The following is an 18,596-nucleotide window of genomic DNA, read 5'->3' as shown; positions in this document are numbered from 1 at the left end:
GTATCTGCTGTGCACAGTTCAGAGTTCTGCTGTGTGTCGGGCAGGAATTTGGACCCCATAGCAGGACTCGTGAAGCAGGACTTAGCTTGGGAATAACGCAGCTTTGATTCGCTGGTTAACTCAGGAACACACACTACAAATATGCTGGGCTGGCCAGGAGCCAGGAAAACATAAACTCAGGGAGTACTTGGAAATAACATGGAACACATGGAACAAGAGAACACAGCAGGCAGGGAGCCATTAACAACGATGCAACAGAGAACAAGGGAACACGCACACAATATATACACAAGAGGAAACGAGGTAAAATGGAAACAGCTAGGAAGGGAACAACACAGGAAGCACAACTGAACACAACCTACAATAGCTCAAAACACTGGGCAAAAGGCCAGGACCACGGTGGGGTGGGGTGGTGTAGCATCTGGTGACCTGTCTTAAGGTTATGTTGTGGGTACCTCTAATAATACAGATTTCAGATCAGTTTTAGATGATTCATCTGTTGCAGTAACGAGGCCTTACTGATTCAAGCCTCTGATGGCTTTGCTCTGATACTGTATTTAAAGCCATTTGACGAGCATCACACAACAGTAACGATGTTGTAGCTGCTGCAGGAAAACCGACTGGAACCGACTTCACACGTGAGGCTGATGTTAAAAAAGCTGATATAACCATCACCTTACTGCAGCCATTTTGATGCTATTGCAAGGTAATAAAAATAAATATGATCATTACATTTAGTTCAGAGTGGAGCTGCTGCTCCTCTGCATTGAAAGTGACTGATTAGGATGGCCCCTGGATGCCTCTTAGGCGAGCTGTTTCAAACATGCTGGAGACGTTCTGTTGTGCATGCTGGCTTACAGGAATGGGATTATAATTAATTTTATAAATTACGCCTGTGTTTACCCTGCTAAGAGAGGTCATCAGGGCCTGTTGGCTGAGGAGATTCCTGCTGAGATTAAGAGCCTTTTAGTAACTTCCCCTCTCAGTGGCTGGACTGATTAACTACACTGTGTAAACATTTTTCTTCATAAGTTATTGCAGAAGTGATAACTTTGAGTCTTCTCACCCCCCCCCCCCTCCCCCCCGACCCAAAGTGCTGTTTGATATTAAATTGTCCTTAAGTGGACGGTGGAGGTCGGCACAGTGTTCCAGGTAGGTGAAGTATCCAGGCGAACAGATGATTCAGTCACTGCAGGGGCAGCGAGTGAGCGACTAATGTATGTTTGTGTATACTAAATACTACAATTAATGCTTTATTTCTGTATCTTGGGCCTTCATGTATGTTAGTATGATCACATGAATCTGCCCCAGTTTGACATGTTTGAAAACTTCTTCATGGAAATCTTTATTTTTTGTTTATATCTTACTGCTGGTGGACATTTGTGAGTTTATGAGTGCATATTTTATCATCATGAGCTGATTTTTGCCAGTTGGTGGCCTGGACTGCCCCCGCTACATCTGCAGGGCTTTTTTAAGGTTGCTGAGTGACTCAGTCACTTCTTGGCCACATGCTTGAAAATTCACTTCATGACCCAACTTGTGTGAAGGAAAACAAACTGCAATATCTAACACTCCTGCAGCAGCCATTGATAACTTCTCACCCCTTGGTGTGTGCATGTGTCACAGTGGCAGGCGGTGTCTCTGTGCATCAGGATCCTACGGGTGGCACAGCAGGCCACAACACATCACTGATTCCTTCTGCCCTTGGTTCAGACAGCCCCGCCACTGTGTGTGTGTGTGTGTGTGTGTGTGTGTGTGTGTGTGTGTGTGTGTGTGTGTGTGTGTGTGTGTGTGTGTGTGTGTGTGTGTGTGTGTGTGTGTGTGCCAAATGTACAGCTGCTGACCCCTGCAGAAAGTTCTGGATGCTGCTGGGCTTCTGACAGGATGTCCCGGCCAATTTTTCTCTCTGTGCTCTCTGCAAAGTCGAAGATGCAAACTATATGCTAATTTCAGTGCAGCCTGTTCTAATTTCCAGGGCATTAAATAGCATACTGACATTTCGTCAAAGCCGCACATATGCAGAAGGTGCCCTTTGGAGTCGGAGCCATGTTGCACTAGGTTATAGCAACAGGATGCAGGTCCTTCATGTACTTGTGACTGAACCCTGGCGTCTTGTTAAAGACATTAGGTATGAAATTTGTAGCTCTGTGTATTATGACCTCAGTAATTACATTTTTGGTTCCTAAACCAGTGGGAACATAAAAAGCAAAGGAAAAGGAAAGAAGGAGTGAAGGCACAGAGGAAAAGTCCACCCTGACCCCTTCAACCTCCAAATGTTAAAGTCCACATTTCAGGACTGTTTTCTCTCAGCAGCCAACACTTGGTGTTCTCTTTTAAAGGACACGCGGTGCTGATGGAGGATCTGATGGCCTGGGATCTTTTTCTCCACTGTTTAAATGATAAAGATGGGAAAAAAAAGCATGACTCATCATGTCACTTTCATTATTACAACCATATCAGTGCACAACACTGGATATATAAGGTCTTTATCCTACAATATAACTGTGTGTATACTGGAATGAGCTGGGACACGATGCAGGCCTGGTGGTGCTTGTCATTATAACATTACATTTAAGAGTGTGCTCAGTTTACAGTGAGCCTTTTACAGCCTGCTACAGTCTGCTGGGCTACAGCAGCTGCAGATCTTTGGAGGATGAAGCATTACAGTCTGTAAGGTGCCATCCAGCAGCAGCAGCTCTTCAGCTTCACTTGTGCACCAGCTACTATTTTACAGAGCTTGAAAAGTCATTCATACGTGGTTAGTTTTCTCTTAAATGTGGTCCTGGTGTCTTAAATAGGGAGCCTCAGAAACTTGCATTGAAGCAATGAGAGATGATGTTAAATACATTAAAAATATTTTCATAATCTATCAAGTTTTTGTTCCTCCAAATGTACTTTATAAAAGACAGGAGGTGGTAAGATCCGAGCATCCTAAATGAGTCCATCAGCGGAACGGCTCCGGCTGAGCGGTTTGGAGACAGTGTTGGAGAGGTGAAGCTGAGGTGGTTCGGACATGTGCAGAGGAGGCAGGGTGGAGATACTGGACAAAGGATGATGAAGATGGAGCTGCCAGGCAGGAGGAAAAGAGGAAGACCACAGAAAGCTCCTTGAGGAGACTATTGTTGTGATTTGATGCTATATGAATAAAAGGAATTGAACTGAATTAGGAGATTCATGGATGCAGTGAAGGAGGACATGCAGAGGGTGGGTTGGAGCCAAATGATCTGCTGTGGCGCCCCCTAAAGGGAGCAGCAAGAAGAAGAAGACGAATACTTTATTTATTTGTTTTTTTGTTTATTTTCTGTATCTCTTTGTGGCAAGAGTTTGAAAACTACAAAAAAAGAACCGCGTATGGTAACTACAAAATTTAAAAGGCTTTTGGTGAAAAACTGGCCTCACAGCAATCTGACACATTTCAGCTACACTTACCTTTGCGACTTCCTTGTTGTTTCCATAGCTCAGCAATTAAATTGGTGAACCACCGTTTTCAGAAATGATGGAGTTTTATGTCCAAAATTATAACAGTACGATTACATTTTCATGGACTGGGCAGATCCAGCCTGCCCTGCTCCCTGGAGCCTGGACTGATGCCAGCTGGTGTTATAGTTATAGATATAGATATATAGATGTTATAGATTCTTGACAACGATGTCACACGTGTAGGAAGTGTCAGAGTACAACAACAAAGCAGAACGACACAGCAGCAATATTAACAAAAAACATCACTTTATACGAAGGTCACGAGACAGCCAAGCTTTTATAGGTATGCACAGACGCTGTCAGAAATGCCACATTCATATTTCTATACTGTTATATTTTATATCACATTAGAAAAGACGGGAGAGCCTCAAACCTGACCGTAAACACGAGCAGTGAGTCAACTGCAAATGTTTCACCATTCCTCGCAGATAACATACTGTATAACACTGCACGCACAAACTCAATCAAGTGGGTGCTCCATAACACTAATGCGTGCTATCCAGTCATCCCTTTCACTGGCATGTAGTTAAGTGGCGTGCAGGCTCGGCGTGCACTATTAACTGCTTTCTAGGTCAAAGCGTGAATCAGTAATAAGCATCAGCGGCTGTCATGCAGAGCAGCGTCTCTCAGCTCTGCCGAAGCAGGTGGTGTTTTGATTCCACGAACTCTCGTCAAGATCAGACAAAAAGGAAAAAACTGTGATTAGCAGCGAGAAGCAGGAGGACCGTGCTGTTAGTATGTTTGGCTTCAGAGAGGCTCGCTGAGTGGAGCTGCGCATGTGTCTGCGTATTCGTTATGCTGACAGCAGTCCTCCTAATGCCATTTACAAAATGCAGTTAATGGATTCGCTCAGTTAATTAGAAAAAGACATGGAGCTGCTCACCTGTTCACACAGGAAGGTGAAGGGCAGTCTCATTAAAACCAGGGACAAATTTATATTCAGCTGAAGATGTACACAAAGATCTGGATTATAATGGGTGCATCTATCAGGGAATTTAGTTTTCCAGGCTGATGAGACATGTTAGGGCAGTATATATATATATATATATATATATATATATATACTGCAAGGAGGTTCAGAGTGCTAAATATTATCATTCATCCATTTTCACAGTAAAGTCCAGTCAGTGAGCAGCTTACAAAGTGTTTTTCAACCTTATTTAATCAAATTCATTTAAAACAAGAGAATCATCATTCAGAGATTTGTGTGTGTGTCCAGAACATTCAGGCCTGTTCTGTTTATTCCTCTCACGTCTCTCAGCGGACGCCTGAGGGAGCGTTCCTGCTGAAAGTGAAAAGTTTAGATTGACAGACTCGTTGGTCACATGGGGACCCCCTCTGCAGCTGATGGACTGCCCACTCCTAGCAAGCTGTTGTGGGGCAGAAAACCCCCACAGACCGCTGAATGTCAGTCTATTGTTGGTACTGCATAAGGGAGAAATATAATTATATAACACTGGACAAAGTGAGCATAACCTGAGAAGCTTTAATTCCCGCTAAAAGTTTTGTTCTTGTCTTTGCTTCAGTGAAGGCCTCGTTCAGCTCAACTGCTGTGTTTCTGTTTTTGTCATTGTTGCCTGTTATTGTACAGTGTTGGTTTTATTATTGCATTAAATGTTTCATGAGTCACTAAAGCTGCTGAATGCGTGCTTTCCTGAGATGTTTGATTTTGTCCACTTACAGATGTAACAGAGTGCACGGATGTGACAGTTCTTTAGTCGAGGTTAGGACATCGTTTCCCTGTTTAAATGATAATATGTGTGTATATGCCTCACTGTGCTGTCAAAGCTGTGATAGATGTTCTGCACATGAACATTTTTAAAACGATGGTCAGTGCTGTAAGCAGACTGAGGGCAGGCCGGGCTCAGGCAGTGTTTCATTGGACCAGATTGCCAACATCTGCATCATCTGGACCCGACGTCCAGATGATGCTTTCACAAGCCCAACAAATGGTCCTGTTGCCTCTGATTCATACCCAGCACCCTGCTAAAGATCGCTCAGCCCCGTTTTATCAGTAACTTCCTCTGACAGATGACATTCCTGGTGCAGCTGCAGCCTGAACACGGGCAGCCTCTGTGATGCTTTCTGCTGACAGGTTTATTGAGGTGGTGGATCATCTGAGTTGCTGGTACGTTGTAGTTTTCCCTACAGAACAACGTTCTTCTCTGTTAACCTGTTCAGTCACATAAGGCTCATCAAAGCAGTGCAGACAAAGCTGAAACAGTAAATTAATGTATTTTTTGTAGCTGAATACCAAAATAATAAAGCATGGTTGTCAGTAAATCCCACACCACACCTGGACTTGCACACCAGTGTGGGTCTGCACACCATTTGGGAACCATTGGTCTGTAAGTTGAGTTTGAGAAGATCCCCCGAGGCCGGTCCCTGTCACTTTCTCTGTGATCATAACCGAGACAAAAACACAATGTGACACGAGGGCCTTCGGGGTGATTTGCTGGACGATGATGACAAGTAAAATGTCCACACATCAATCATCTTCAGGCAGACATTTTTTTTTTAAATGGACCCTTTCAGCTCAGCCAGGTGGAGGAAAAAATCTTTGGTGTTGGTACTAAAGATGTTCCTTAAGTATAAGTTTAGATCTGAGGTACAGAAACATGCAGTTAGCATCTGAGTGAGCTGTGCTCTTGAACTGGTAGAAATAATATTGTAAATTACATTTTATTCTAATGGTAACGTACTTTTTCTCCTACACTGATGTGCTGTTTGCAAACCTTTAGATATTCGGCTGATTTTGATGCAACCTGATTTTAAAAATCTGAATTACGCAGTTTGAAATGTTGCCATACAGAAAGTAATTTGGGATTTTCAAAAATAAATAAAACTTGCATTTATAAAGCACACCAGAATGTAACAGTTGGTCAGATTGTGGCTGAAAGGATCTGGATTCAGTGACTCACCCTTAAAAACGTCTCTGCAGCACGAATGATAAAAAGCACTGCAGCGGAGGTGTCTAAAAATGGCAGATATCATTACTGCAGCTCAATTTATCAGGATTACATTGCCTTCCTTCTTGGCTCATTTCTTTGAATTCACTTAAAATTGGTTAATATCCACCATAAAACATTATTCTTATATGCCAAGTCAGCTGAAAGCCAGTTAAGTGTGAAGAAACTCATCTGAATTTTTCAGGGAGACTGCACGCCCGGGCACTGAGGCTTTATATGAAATGCGGCAGGAAGTGTGCGTTATGCTGAAATTACGTGTTGTGTTATCTAAGCTTGTGGTTTAATGCTCGACTCTTGTGAGAAGCATCGCGTGTTCGTGGATCACAAACGGCATTTTTCACAATTGTGGAGAAAATAATTTTAAAACACGGATCATTTTTGCTCATTGAGGAGCCGACAGGACTGCAGCCGCTTTAAGGTTGTATTTCAGCAATAGGTTAAATTACAGCATAACTAAAAAAATTTACAACTGACTCTATATTACGAGTTCAAAGGCTGCTCTTTGTGCACACAGTGAGAGGAAGGAGGTCATGCCTGTAGCTCGAAGGCTCATTAGTGAGAGTGGACAGAGCATGAGGGAGAGTGGGCAGAAGATAAAAAAGCAGAGCTCTGTGAGGACAAGCACAGAGTAAACGCGAGTCGAGGGCACGGAGAAGCCGCTCGTGCAGACGTGGGTTTGTTTAGGTCCAGTATGCTGTATAGAAACTCACGCGGGCCTCCTCCTCCTCTCAGCAAGCAGACAGCATCCATACATCAGGGGGGTCAGTGAGGTCATATGGGAATTATATATCTACATACAGCCATATATCCTCCAGGGTTTTCCAGCTCATCCTAATTAATCCCTTCGGATAATTATGTTTTATCTCCTATGTAACCACACAACCATATTCACACTTAACTGTCACTATTAGTCATGACACTTCAAATTAATGCATGTTTTTACACAACTCTATCAGGACTGTGTTTTCACACAAACATGGCGCCCACGTTAGTTTAACACACACACTTTATGTGAGTATTTGTGGGGCTAAATGTAGCAATGCTGTTATTTTCAGCACCGGGTCCGAGCTTTTTATGAGTGACGACCACAGACGGGCTCGTGTGCCCCTTCACTGAAACCACTCATCACATGTTTAGTGGTTATACTGCATTTACAAACTTTTCTCTTCCTCAGTAGGTCACGTCAAGCTGCAAATACTCAATACCAACGCATAGATGTGTAAGAAAACTCTGTAAAATGATCCACTGTGGTCCAGTTACCATTCACTCTATTTGCACTCAGCTGACAGCACCAAACTCCACATACACAGATCCACCATAACATTATGACCACCTGTCTAATATTGTGTTGCTCTGACCCATCGAGGCGTGGACTCCACGAGACCCCTGAAGCTGTGCTGTGGTATCTGCACCAAGATGTTACCAACAGACCCTTTGCGTCCTGGAAGCTGTGAGGTGGGGCCTCCATGTCTGTCCAGCACATCCACGGATGCTCGACTGGATTGAGATCTGGGGAATTTGGAGGCCAAGTCAACACCTCAAACTCATTGCTGTGCTCCTCAAACCATTCCTGAACCATGTTTGCTTCGTGGCAGGGAGCATTATCCTGCTGAAAGAGAAATACTGTTTCCATGAAAAGGTGGAGGTGGTCTGCAACAATGCTGAGGTAGGTGGTACGTGTCAGAGTAACATCCACATGGATGGAAGGACCCGAGGTTTCCCAGCAGAACATTGTCCAAAGCGTCACACTGCCTCTGCTGGCTCGCCTTCTTCCCATAGTGCATCCTGGTGACAGGTGTTCCCCAGGTAAGTGACACACATGCACGCGTGATGTAAAAGACCAGGCCACCTTCTTCCATTGCTCCCTGATCCAGTTCTGCCCTTTGTTGAGGTCAGCATGGGCACCCTGACTGGTCTGCAGCTCCAAACTGTGATGCTCTGTGTATTCTGACTCTTTTCTATCAGAACCAGCAGGAACTTTTACAGTAGCTCGTCTGCTGGATCGGACCGCACGGGACAGCCTTCGCCCCCCCGCCTTACATCAATGAGCCTCGGCCGCCCATGACCCTGTCACTGGTTCGCCGCTGTGATAGATAGATCCTGACAGCTGAAGACCAGGAACACCCCACAGGAGCTGCAGGTTTGGAGCCATCACAATTTGGTCCTCATCAGACTTGTTCTAATCCTTACACTCGCCCATTTTTCCTGCTTCTAACATCAACTATGGGGACAAAATGTTCACCTGCTCCCTGATATCTCCCACCCACTAGCAGGTGCCATGATGAGGAGGTAATCAGAGTTATTCACTTCACCTGTCAGTGGTCACAATGTTATGTTTGATCGGTGTAGTTACCATCCATCTGAAATTCAGATCAAGACTGAGACCCAAAAGCTCCATAAAAAGGGGCCAAGGTCTGTTTGGAGGCTCTCCTGTATGCTGCTGGTTCAATTCTCTGACCTTCATTGCCACAGCTGAACTACCCTCGAGCACTACCCACAATCCATATGCACTCAGGACAATGAAACCACAAGAGGTAGTCACTGCGTTTGGCAGCAATCATGCATACAGTGTGCATATGAAATAGATTTTCTCCTCTAAATTACTCACTGCTGGTTTGAAGTAACCTGTGCAGAAAGAAATGTGTCACAAACAGAAACTGAAATTGAAAACTTGACAGCAGTGTGGGTTTTCCCTCTAAGAGCTGACTCAGAACGTATATATCTGTGTTGGCACCCCCCCCAGTACATTAGTAGTATATGCAGCAATGTTATCTAGTGTTATTATCTGTTGACACAGAGAAGTTTGTCTAGAGAATGTTTACATGTTTGCCAAGAGGATGTGTGAAGCTGCAGGCTGCAGTTTCTGCACTGATGTGCTGCTGTTTGCCCTCCTGTGGTTTATGGCTGAGGGCAGGAGGTCTGTCGCATCCCACTGATTACGACTCCTGGTGTATGTGTGTGTGTGTGTGTGTGTGGGGGGGGGGGGGGGGGGGGGGGGGTGTTTGTTTATCAGGATGTCAATAAGTTTGAATTGAATGTTTTTGTCTTGGTTGTGTCTGTCTGTGTTCATGCATGTGTAGGTTGTGTGTGGTTGTGTATCATCTCTGTCGCAATCTTACTTGGAAACCCACAAACCCCAGATACACACACACACACACACACACACACACAAACACACACACCTTATCATCTAATGCCAGCCAAAACCAGCTACTAAGGTCCATCCTGGTCTCTCTGATTGTCACAGACTTTGTCACTCTCTCCCCGTAGCTTGCTCACTCTATCCCTCTGTCACCACACACACACACACACACACACACACACACACACACACACACACACACACACACACACTCAGACAAACACATCCCTCTTTCCCCTGTGGCTGCCTGATTGAGGTTTCTTTGCTTCGCCCTTTAGATTCACTGTAATCGTCGAAGGAGGAAGGCAGGAAAGAAATAGATGGAGAGTTAAATTTATAGACGGGAGAGCAAAGAAAGGATCGAATGAGTGATGCAGTAAAATGAGGGAGGCTTAGAGAAGTGATGTGGGAGAAAGGGAGGGAGAGAGGTGGTGGCACAGTGTGGAGTAAAGGTTGGATGAGGATATGATTAGATGGGGAAGGATAGAAGGCAGAAGAAGGGGTGAACAAAAGACAGCACGGCCTTGCTGGAGGTTGCTGGCTGTCACTAGGTGGAACTGGTTGTAAAGAGGAATACAGTGATGCAACAAAAACCACCTACAAGTGCTTGGCTATTAGCAGACCCTAGTTTGTATAGAAGTAGTGAAATTGTGAAGAGTGTGACACAAACAGAGACCCTGTTGAAGAAGGCACAACTTTTACTTTGAAAGCAAACGTTCTCCTCTTCGCACTTTTTCCAAGTTTCAGTAGTTTGCAAGTGTTTGCAGACAAGTCAACATCTCCCAGCTACAGGCAACCACAACAATCTGCTAGCAGTCAGCCAGCAATCAGCCAACAACCACTCTACAACTGGTTGAGGAAGACATATTTTTCCTAATGGCAGGAAATTGCCAGGCGGTTGCCGATTGGTCTCTTGGTCTGTGTGACTGAGGACACCACTTTAATGAGGCAAATATATACCTTTTTCAGTGGCAGCCTGGCAAAAGACAAAGCCTCTTTGATTTAATTTTCAGATTATTTTTTATTAATATAGTACCAAAGCACAACAGCTGTTACCTCAATGTGCTTTATATTGTAAAGTTATACCACGGAGTCAGGCACTTCTGATTTGAAGCTTTCCTTTTCAGAGGAGCCACAGTATCCAAAGTTATACGCAGTGAGGATGTAAAACTATTGACGAGATAATCGACCTCACTGGGAGCAGAGTTTAGGTAGCTGCTCTGCACTGTGTTGGCACTGAAGAGCATAATAATGAAGGAATTAGATCCTTAAACATAGTTACAGCACTTTTACAAAGACTTCTACTGTAATAAAACTTATTCCCCACTGCTGTGTAATCCATTAAAGTAAATGTTACTAAGAAATGATCAGACAGGAGGGGGCTTTCAGGGAATACTGTTAAGTCTTCAGTTTCTATGCCATATGTTAGGACAAGATCCAGAGTATGATTAAAGTGGTGGGTGGGCTCCTTTACATTTTGAGAGAAGCCAATTGAATCTAACAATAGATTAAATGCAGTGTTGAGGCTGTCATTCTCAGCATCTACATGGATGTTAAAATCACCCACTATAATGATTTTATCTGAACTGAGCACTAAATCAGATAAAAAGTCTGAGAAATCAGACAGAAACTCTGAGTAAGGACCAGGTGGACGATAGATAATAACAAATAAAACAGGTTTTTGAGTTTCCCAATTAGGATGGACAAGACTAAGAGTCAGGCTTTCAAAAGAATGAAAACTTGTGATTAATTAGTAAGCTGGAATTGAAGATTGCTGCTACTCCTCCTCCTCGACCTGTGCTTCGAGCATTCTGACAGTTGATCAATTATTAAATCATTTACTAAAAGGAATTTAGAAGAGAGAGACCTAATGTTTAATAATGTGACAAACTGATCTTTAAAAGTAGCTAACACTGTAGCTAGACCACCATAAAACCCCCAACATATGGACAAGACCACAATATTCTTTATACTGTGTGCTTGTTTATTTTACAGCACTTGTGTGCAGATCACTGGTTGTGCATAACTGCCCAAGAAAATTTGATGTCTAACCTTGACCTTTACCTTGAGGTCAAGGTCACCAAGATTTGAACTCCTCTGGGATCTTCAGTAGATGCATTTATGGTATGAATTTGAACATCCTACGTAACATAGTTCTTGAGTTATTACATTCACAATGTTGAAAATTGGCTGCTCAACCACCCACCCGCCATCCTTTTTAGGCTGAGGGGTAAAAACTACAGTCTGACATTGTTTTGATGAGGTTACACACTGATTTTAATATTAAATTTAGTGACCTCCAATTGACATAACCAGGTGTCATTACTGCCGAATTATTATTTTACAAAATCTATTCTTAGCCTTAGCCAGCAGTTTCAGGCTTCCTTCAGTGTTGCCCGCTCTGGCCCTCCCTCTATTTCCTAAAGAAACAGGGGGAGGGCTAAAAAGAAAAATCAAAGGTTAAACAGCAGCATACATCCAAAAACATCAACACACTCACTGGTAAACTGCTGCCACCTGGTGGTGAAAGTTTTACTTAAAGTCAGCAAAGGGTAAATACAAAAAGTACCTTTAAGAATGATCTGGGAAGTTATCCAGAAATTATTTGGAAAAGGGCTAGCACTTCCAAAATAATAATAGCATGAAACTGTATAAACTATCTGTCTATGACCTTTTACCACAACTGCAGCTAATCAGAGCTATGGGTGTGGTACAGAAAAAGAAAAACAAATCAGAAAATGATGAGCTTTAAAAACTAGCAAGCAGTTACCAACTGGACAGTTTTGAATAAAGTCACTTTCAATAAAATATTTCAGGACTGAGAGAAGCATCCATCTCTTATCACACCTGAACCACATCCTTAGATGCAAACTCACTGGCCTGTAGTTTCTCACATGAGGCTGACTGGTCCAAACTGACTGATCATGGGGTGAAGATGGATAATGGATGCTCTTGTGATCTTTCGAGTCTCCAGCTGCCTCACAGGAGAAAACTTCTTCCTTCTATAACAAGTTTCTCCACCACTCCTGTACCTTTCTGGAAAGGTCAGACATTTTACATGCACTTATGTACACCTGGCTGTGCAGCAGCCATTTTAACTGCCTTCAAAAAAAAATCAGCCACTATGGCCATTTTTCTGTTGAGGGAGAAGAAAGAGAGAGACTGAGAGGCTGCTGAGGGCAGAAAAAACTCCAATTAAAGAGAGATTACAGCTTTCGCCAGTCCAGAGTGCAGCGTGACTTTACAACATCTGCCATCAGCGGCTGATGATAAAACACCAAGTTTTAAAGATCAATTTGTCACTTTTCATCTCCTCCTACACCTCATTTACTTCCAAGGCTGAGGGCAAGAGGAGGCCAGACAAGCAGGAGGGAGGAGGAAGGAGCTGGTGTTTCAGCCTTATTGTGAGAAAAGGGTGAGAGTGAGAAAGCCCACTTCTATTTACGATGATGTCATTTGGACTGTATCCTTCCCTCTGCTCCCTGCTATGGAGTCCTGTTCCTGTGATAAGAACCCTTCATGCACACAAACGTGCACACATTGTTTTAACTGCAGTGGACATCAAATCATTTCCTTATTTTTCTCCTTATGTGACGAAAACACGGATCCAGGAACTTCAGGATGGGATTTAATCCAATAACATTTTATTCTGCATTCAATTTCTACATTGTAATGTGTATATAAAAAACATGGGCTTATTTTCTTTATTTTGTGTTACACTGTATGAAGCAGGAACCATTTCAAAAATGTCCTTGGACAAGCAAAGGTTTGTGAACTAAACCTGATGTAGAGGCAAACACAACAGGACTGCAGGCTTATGTAGAAGTTTTTTAAGCATCCTTGAACAGGTCAGCAGGGGAAACTCAACAGCATCTCTGTGCAACTGTATTAATGCTTCAGCTGTCTTTTGTAACCTTGGCAGTCATGAGCGCGTCTTTCTCACGCTGATATTTGAGCTTTTATTCTGGCTGAATAAAATCCCCGCTCGGTTTGAATCTGGGCGCAGCTATGTTTGGGACTGCATGCTTTAATAATAATGATGAATTTACTCTACCCACACTGGCACATGAGAGCTAATGGTAGAGTGATGGAGATGTCAATCAAGCACAGACTGCAAACACTCACGCAGTCACCTCCTCGTGTCCAACATTTTAACCAACAAAAATCCCTCACATAAACTGACGCTTGGAACAAATCCTGCTGAATTAACAGAAATAATTCTTTTGAAGCTTAAAGCTGATACGCAGTCTTTAAAATGGTTTAAGCAGGCTGAATGAGAGAGAGCCTATCTTACCCAGTTTAGATTTCTATGTTTGACTAAAATGTATAGAAGCTGCAGCTGCACAGGAGGCAGTTAATCAGGCTGTTTCAAAGGGCCGCTGCAGCACTAAGCTACCAGTGGGGCTCAGGCACAGTGGATGTAGGTGCAACAGTGAAGATGATCTGCGATAATATTGGCTTGTGGCAAACGGCATGAACTCATATGCCAAAATAAACCAAAATGGGACATGATGGGTTGTGGATGCAGCATGTAGTTACCACTAGTTAGCAGCATTACTCTATCAGTGCACACAAATTGTGACTGATAGACTAAACACACAAACAACCAGCTTATCTTTTCTCACCTGTTCCACAGCCTTTCCTTATTTCTGTTCTTGACATCAAAAATTTTGAGACCTCCTGATCTATGACCTCCGTCTTAAAGGATGAAAGGGTGGATGGCAGATGAGTGCACTTTGCAAGGTGACCTTTCTGTTCTCTGAATGAAAAAGATCGGGGCCTAGATGGGAGCCGATGGAGTGTGAGTTTCTCCTCAGAGCACGCAGAGAGAAAGAGAAGTGAGATAATAGCCCACAGCTAATCCACTGCACACTGAAAACTCATTACTTCTTAAGCAGGAAACAAAAAACTTGCTCCCCGGGATGGAAAGAAATACTCTGCTTAAGGTGAAGACCTTGGCACAGCCTGCCTGATTTTCCTCATGTGTGCAATTTCTTTTATGCACGGTTCAGCAGATTTGACTCGTCTTTATTGACGGGGAGCTTTGTACCAGTCTGGCAGCGGGCACCTGCAGCTCCCAGGACACCCACTAACTTAACAGCCAAATGTTTGAATGCACGATGAACACATAGCTACAGAATCTGTCAAAAACACAACACAGTAAGCTCTGTAACTGCAAATAATTCCTATTTTACATGTGTAGACTTTTGGATATCATAGTAATCATCAATGCCAGCGAGTTATTTTCTGTATTTTATTGTCTAAATCATAATAATTTCATAATAACATCAGATAGGCTGGAAAATCCTGCATTACGTTACTTTACAACAATGCATTAAGTTTAGTGTTTCCTTATCAACCACTGATTTGTCCATAGCTGAAGAAGGGAGCAACAGTGACTAGAAACGCCCAACAAAAGTTTCCTGAGAACAAAGGAAATGTCAGCGTGTCTCTGAAGACCATCAGTGCCAGAAGTGGGAAACAAAAGTTGTGCACTGCAGGTTTAAGAGAAGATTACGCAACTATTTCACCCCAGAGTAAAAGCTTCAAGATCACTTTGATGCCACCCTGACTGGTAACAGGGAGCATTATGCTTCTTTTATCTCTGTTTCGTGCTTTGAACACCTGTATTTTTGTCTGATGTAACTTTGGATGGTTGGTTGTATCAGGTTTTGGGACACTACGTCTAACTGTGACCCAACTGTGGTGTTCAGCTACCTCCATGAAGAAGTTAGCGAAGTATTTGGAGACCATGGCAGAGACAAAGAGAGCAAAGAAGGTGGTGATGGAGGAAGAGGGGGGATTTCTAAGCCTTAGGGTGGTCTAAAATTGAATTCAATCCAAGTACGTGTTGGTAACCAGCGGCAAAACATTCAAATTTTTACACATTAGAGCTTTCATTAATGTCAAAAACCTCCGTGTTTAATCCAAGAATTTTGAGATTTTTAAATAAATAAAACAGCTACAGTTTCAAAATCTAAATCTGTGGTGGTGCATCTGCTAGATTCTTTTTTTTTTTTAAGAGATTACTCTGTAAATTATTCATTAGTAGCTTCCATCCAAATATGTCTTTAATCAATGGACAAAAGTGGAGCAGGTTTATGAGTCCTATGAGAATGTAAAGAAAAAAAGAGAAGAAGAAGAGCACGGCATTGCAGCATCGCCATCATATTAATGAACCACTGACCAAAAAAACCTGCCCAGCTGACATAATGACAATTTCGCAAAACAATATTCGTGCAACACCAAAAACATCATTTTAAATCTACTCAAGCGGAGATTATTATATGTAGTTTCAAAAAATGTCTCCGTTTTGATGAATCAGAGCACTCAGGAAAGGCGTTCTCCGCCATACCGCAATTTAAACGAAATTTAATGGGCTCCACATCAGAATAGGTTGGGTCCTTCCTCCACCCAATAACTCACCGCTTTATCAAGTTTAATGAATTTCGGTTTGGTAGTCTAACAGATGGAGAGAGAAACTAACTGTTCTGGTGTCACAGCGACCTCCGCCAGCCCGCTTTTCATTTGCTTGCAGAGTTAAAGATTCTCCGTTTCAGTGCTTTTACTTTCCGGGCTGGAGATGGACCACCGGAGGCGCGGGGCTGGAGCTCCTCTTAGAACAAACGGAACAAATCATCACGAAGCATCACCGCTCCGTGAAAGCCACCTCGGTCCTTTCACCTTCCACTGCACCGTCTGCAGATTCATAACAAGTTCATATTCCTTCCAAATTCATAACTCTGTTGTGGTTATCACATGTTCAGGGAGTCACTGCAGCACAAGCCATTAGAAAATCATCCAGGTGCCTGCACGCGAAAATGATTTAAGATCAGTTCCTGCCTTGATTATCTTTTCTCCCTCAGGTGGAAGTGCGCATTTAGCATGTCGAGATCAGGAGACGCTGCAGGTATCTCAGCCTTTTTAGTGGGGATGCCGGAACAACAGCAAAGACCTGATTTTATTTTATTTAAAAAAAAAAATCTTAGTATACAGGTTACACTTATTTGAGCATAAAATGCCCCTTTGCCCGCATTCATTTAGTCAGCGTTAGAAATCATTAGCCCAGCTGAAGTATGCGCCACACCAGAGGCCAACTGCGCCATGTGCGCAGTGAGCCGCAGCAGATGTGCAAGAAAAACGCAGAAAGCACCAAAGCGCAAAACAGGAAAGAAAAAGAGAGCAATTCTTGAGCTGTGACTATCCAGTATTGTAGAACGTAATGATGCAGAAAAGACAGGTGTTGAATATCAAAAGTAGAGTAATGAAACCTCCAGGAGAAGCAGAGACACCAGCGGACTCATACTCATCATATCCGGGGTTACAGCGGATAAAAAAGGCTCGAACTTACCTCCCAACGCTTGTTTCATAACGAAATTCATGATGATGGCTTTTAATTCCCTGCCTTCCTTATCCGAGCGATGTTACATTCAATAGTTGCGGAAAAGCAGAAGTCCTTTGTTGCCAGATCTGCAAATTTAAAAGAGAAAAACGTTAAACGCGGACATTTGTATTCACTTTGGACTGCAGTAGGCACTCTTATATTACATTTGTCACGTTGAAATATGAATCGGTGATTTCTGAAATGTTTGCAGGAGCTGCGTTTGCGTTTAAAACGCATTTCTTCAATGCGCCAACTGAAGGGCACCGAGGTCAATGGTTCAAACATCTCAGAACTACTAACCAGATCAGCAACAACTGCTCACGTTTCTTTGCAAATGTTGCTCTTTTTTTAAATATCGCGGACAGCTGAGAGTCAGTCGAACCCTCTGCGTGGCTGAGCTTTGCCTGCAGTCAAATGACTTTTGAGAAAGTGCACCGTGAAAGACCCTCAGCCTGGCAGGACGGTCTGCTGTCACGCATGTGGATCCCGGACTAAACCACTCCTGTGTATTTTTCCTGATCATGTGGTAAAACTTTCCATCCTCCATTGGAGGGACATGGACTCAGCCATCCCACTTTGGCATCAAAAAAAAGGAGAAAAAAGCCACTCGCACGTTAAGTGAGCAGAAACGACCGACTGATGCATCCATGTCTACAGCTGCGTTTGCAATTGGAACACATGTTCAAAATTCCCCCCTTTTTATGGATATATGTGTTGAGATTGTGTAAAAGCAGAGGCACACATGCACTTCCTAGTAGCTATTATCAGACTGGTTTCAGCACCAGCGCGAGTGGATAGCTCCCTAAACCGTCGGGTTGTATTGAAGCAGCCGCATCAAGCGTCGATTTACCTCCGTCCGGCGACTGGATGAAATCCTCCTGGCACACTCACACACCAATCAAGGATCAGGGAACAGAGCTTCAGCTGCAGTACCCTCCGGAACCAACTTATCCTGCAGCAGGCAACAGCAGCACAGGCTAATCTAACTGCTCGCTCCTTGCATCTCCCTCTCCTGGGGCTGGAAAAAGGACGTCCTTGGTGCTTCCTCCTGCTTGCCGCTTCGTCTTCCTGCACACACTCACTCACACACAGAGAGAAGGAGGAGGAGTGGAGGGGGTGGCGGTTTGCGGAGGGTGAAGCAGCTGTCGTTAACACTGTGATGGGAAGGAGCAAATGAATCACATGGAGGGATGGAGGAAGAAACGTCCCACTAACGTCCCCCTGACCGATAGAGAGAGATCAATTATTCAGCCCTGACGCTGGCTGGCTGCTCGGTCCTACAGCCCGCCCTCCCGTCTCTGCAACGAGATCAGGGACTCGGCATGTGCTTAAAACGCTAGTGCGGAATATCGGCTATAGGCTGGGAGTGTGAAGAGAAACAGCATTTCCTGATTCTTGGTTTCTGGTTGAGGTGACCCACATTTGGTTTGATTCAGTTGGAAATCACACCATGTTCCAAGTGGCTTCTCACCACTGTGTAAGAATTCCCTGCGTCCAACTGTTCATCACTAAAACTATATCCTGTTGTTTCACTGTAGCCAAATATTCTTTTAGACACCAGGATAAATCAGCGGAGTGCACGCGCTCTGGAAGGGACATGGACCTGAGGGGAAAACAGGCA

The 18,596-nt window shown here is 43.6% G+C and overlaps 1 protein-coding gene across 2 annotated transcripts in view; it reads right to left on the bottom strand.

Annotated features, from left to right (window-relative positions):
• cplx1 (complexin 1) overlaps positions 1-18,136 on the bottom strand; it is a 61,898-nt gene extending 43,762 nt beyond the window's left edge. Inside the window, exons 1-2 of one of the 2 annotated variants that reach the window (XM_030739146.1) lie at positions 17,826-18,136; positions 16,943-17,061 (exon numbers count right to left, since the gene is read on the bottom strand). In XM_030739146.1, the coding sequence (XP_030595006.1) occupies positions 16,943-16,973 (31 nt within the window). In that variant the 5' untranslated portion in view covers positions 16,974-17,061; positions 17,826-18,136. Of the gene's footprint in view, positions 1-16,942; positions 17,062-17,275; positions 17,464-17,825 lie in introns of those variants that run through there. The other variant, XM_030739148.1, reaches the window with a different exon arrangement.
• Between the last annotated feature and the right edge of the window lie 460 nt (positions 18,137-18,596).

Source organism: Archocentrus centrarchus, chromosome 10 (assembly GCF_007364275.1).
Source record: "Archocentrus centrarchus isolate MPI-CPG fArcCen1 chromosome 10, fArcCen1, whole genome shotgun sequence".
In the NCBI taxonomy this organism is placed as follows: domain Eukaryota; kingdom Metazoa; phylum Chordata; class Actinopteri; order Cichliformes; family Cichlidae; genus Archocentrus; species Archocentrus centrarchus.
Note: the sequence above shows the minus strand (reverse complement) of the source record. Positions and strands in the feature narration are given on the sequence as shown.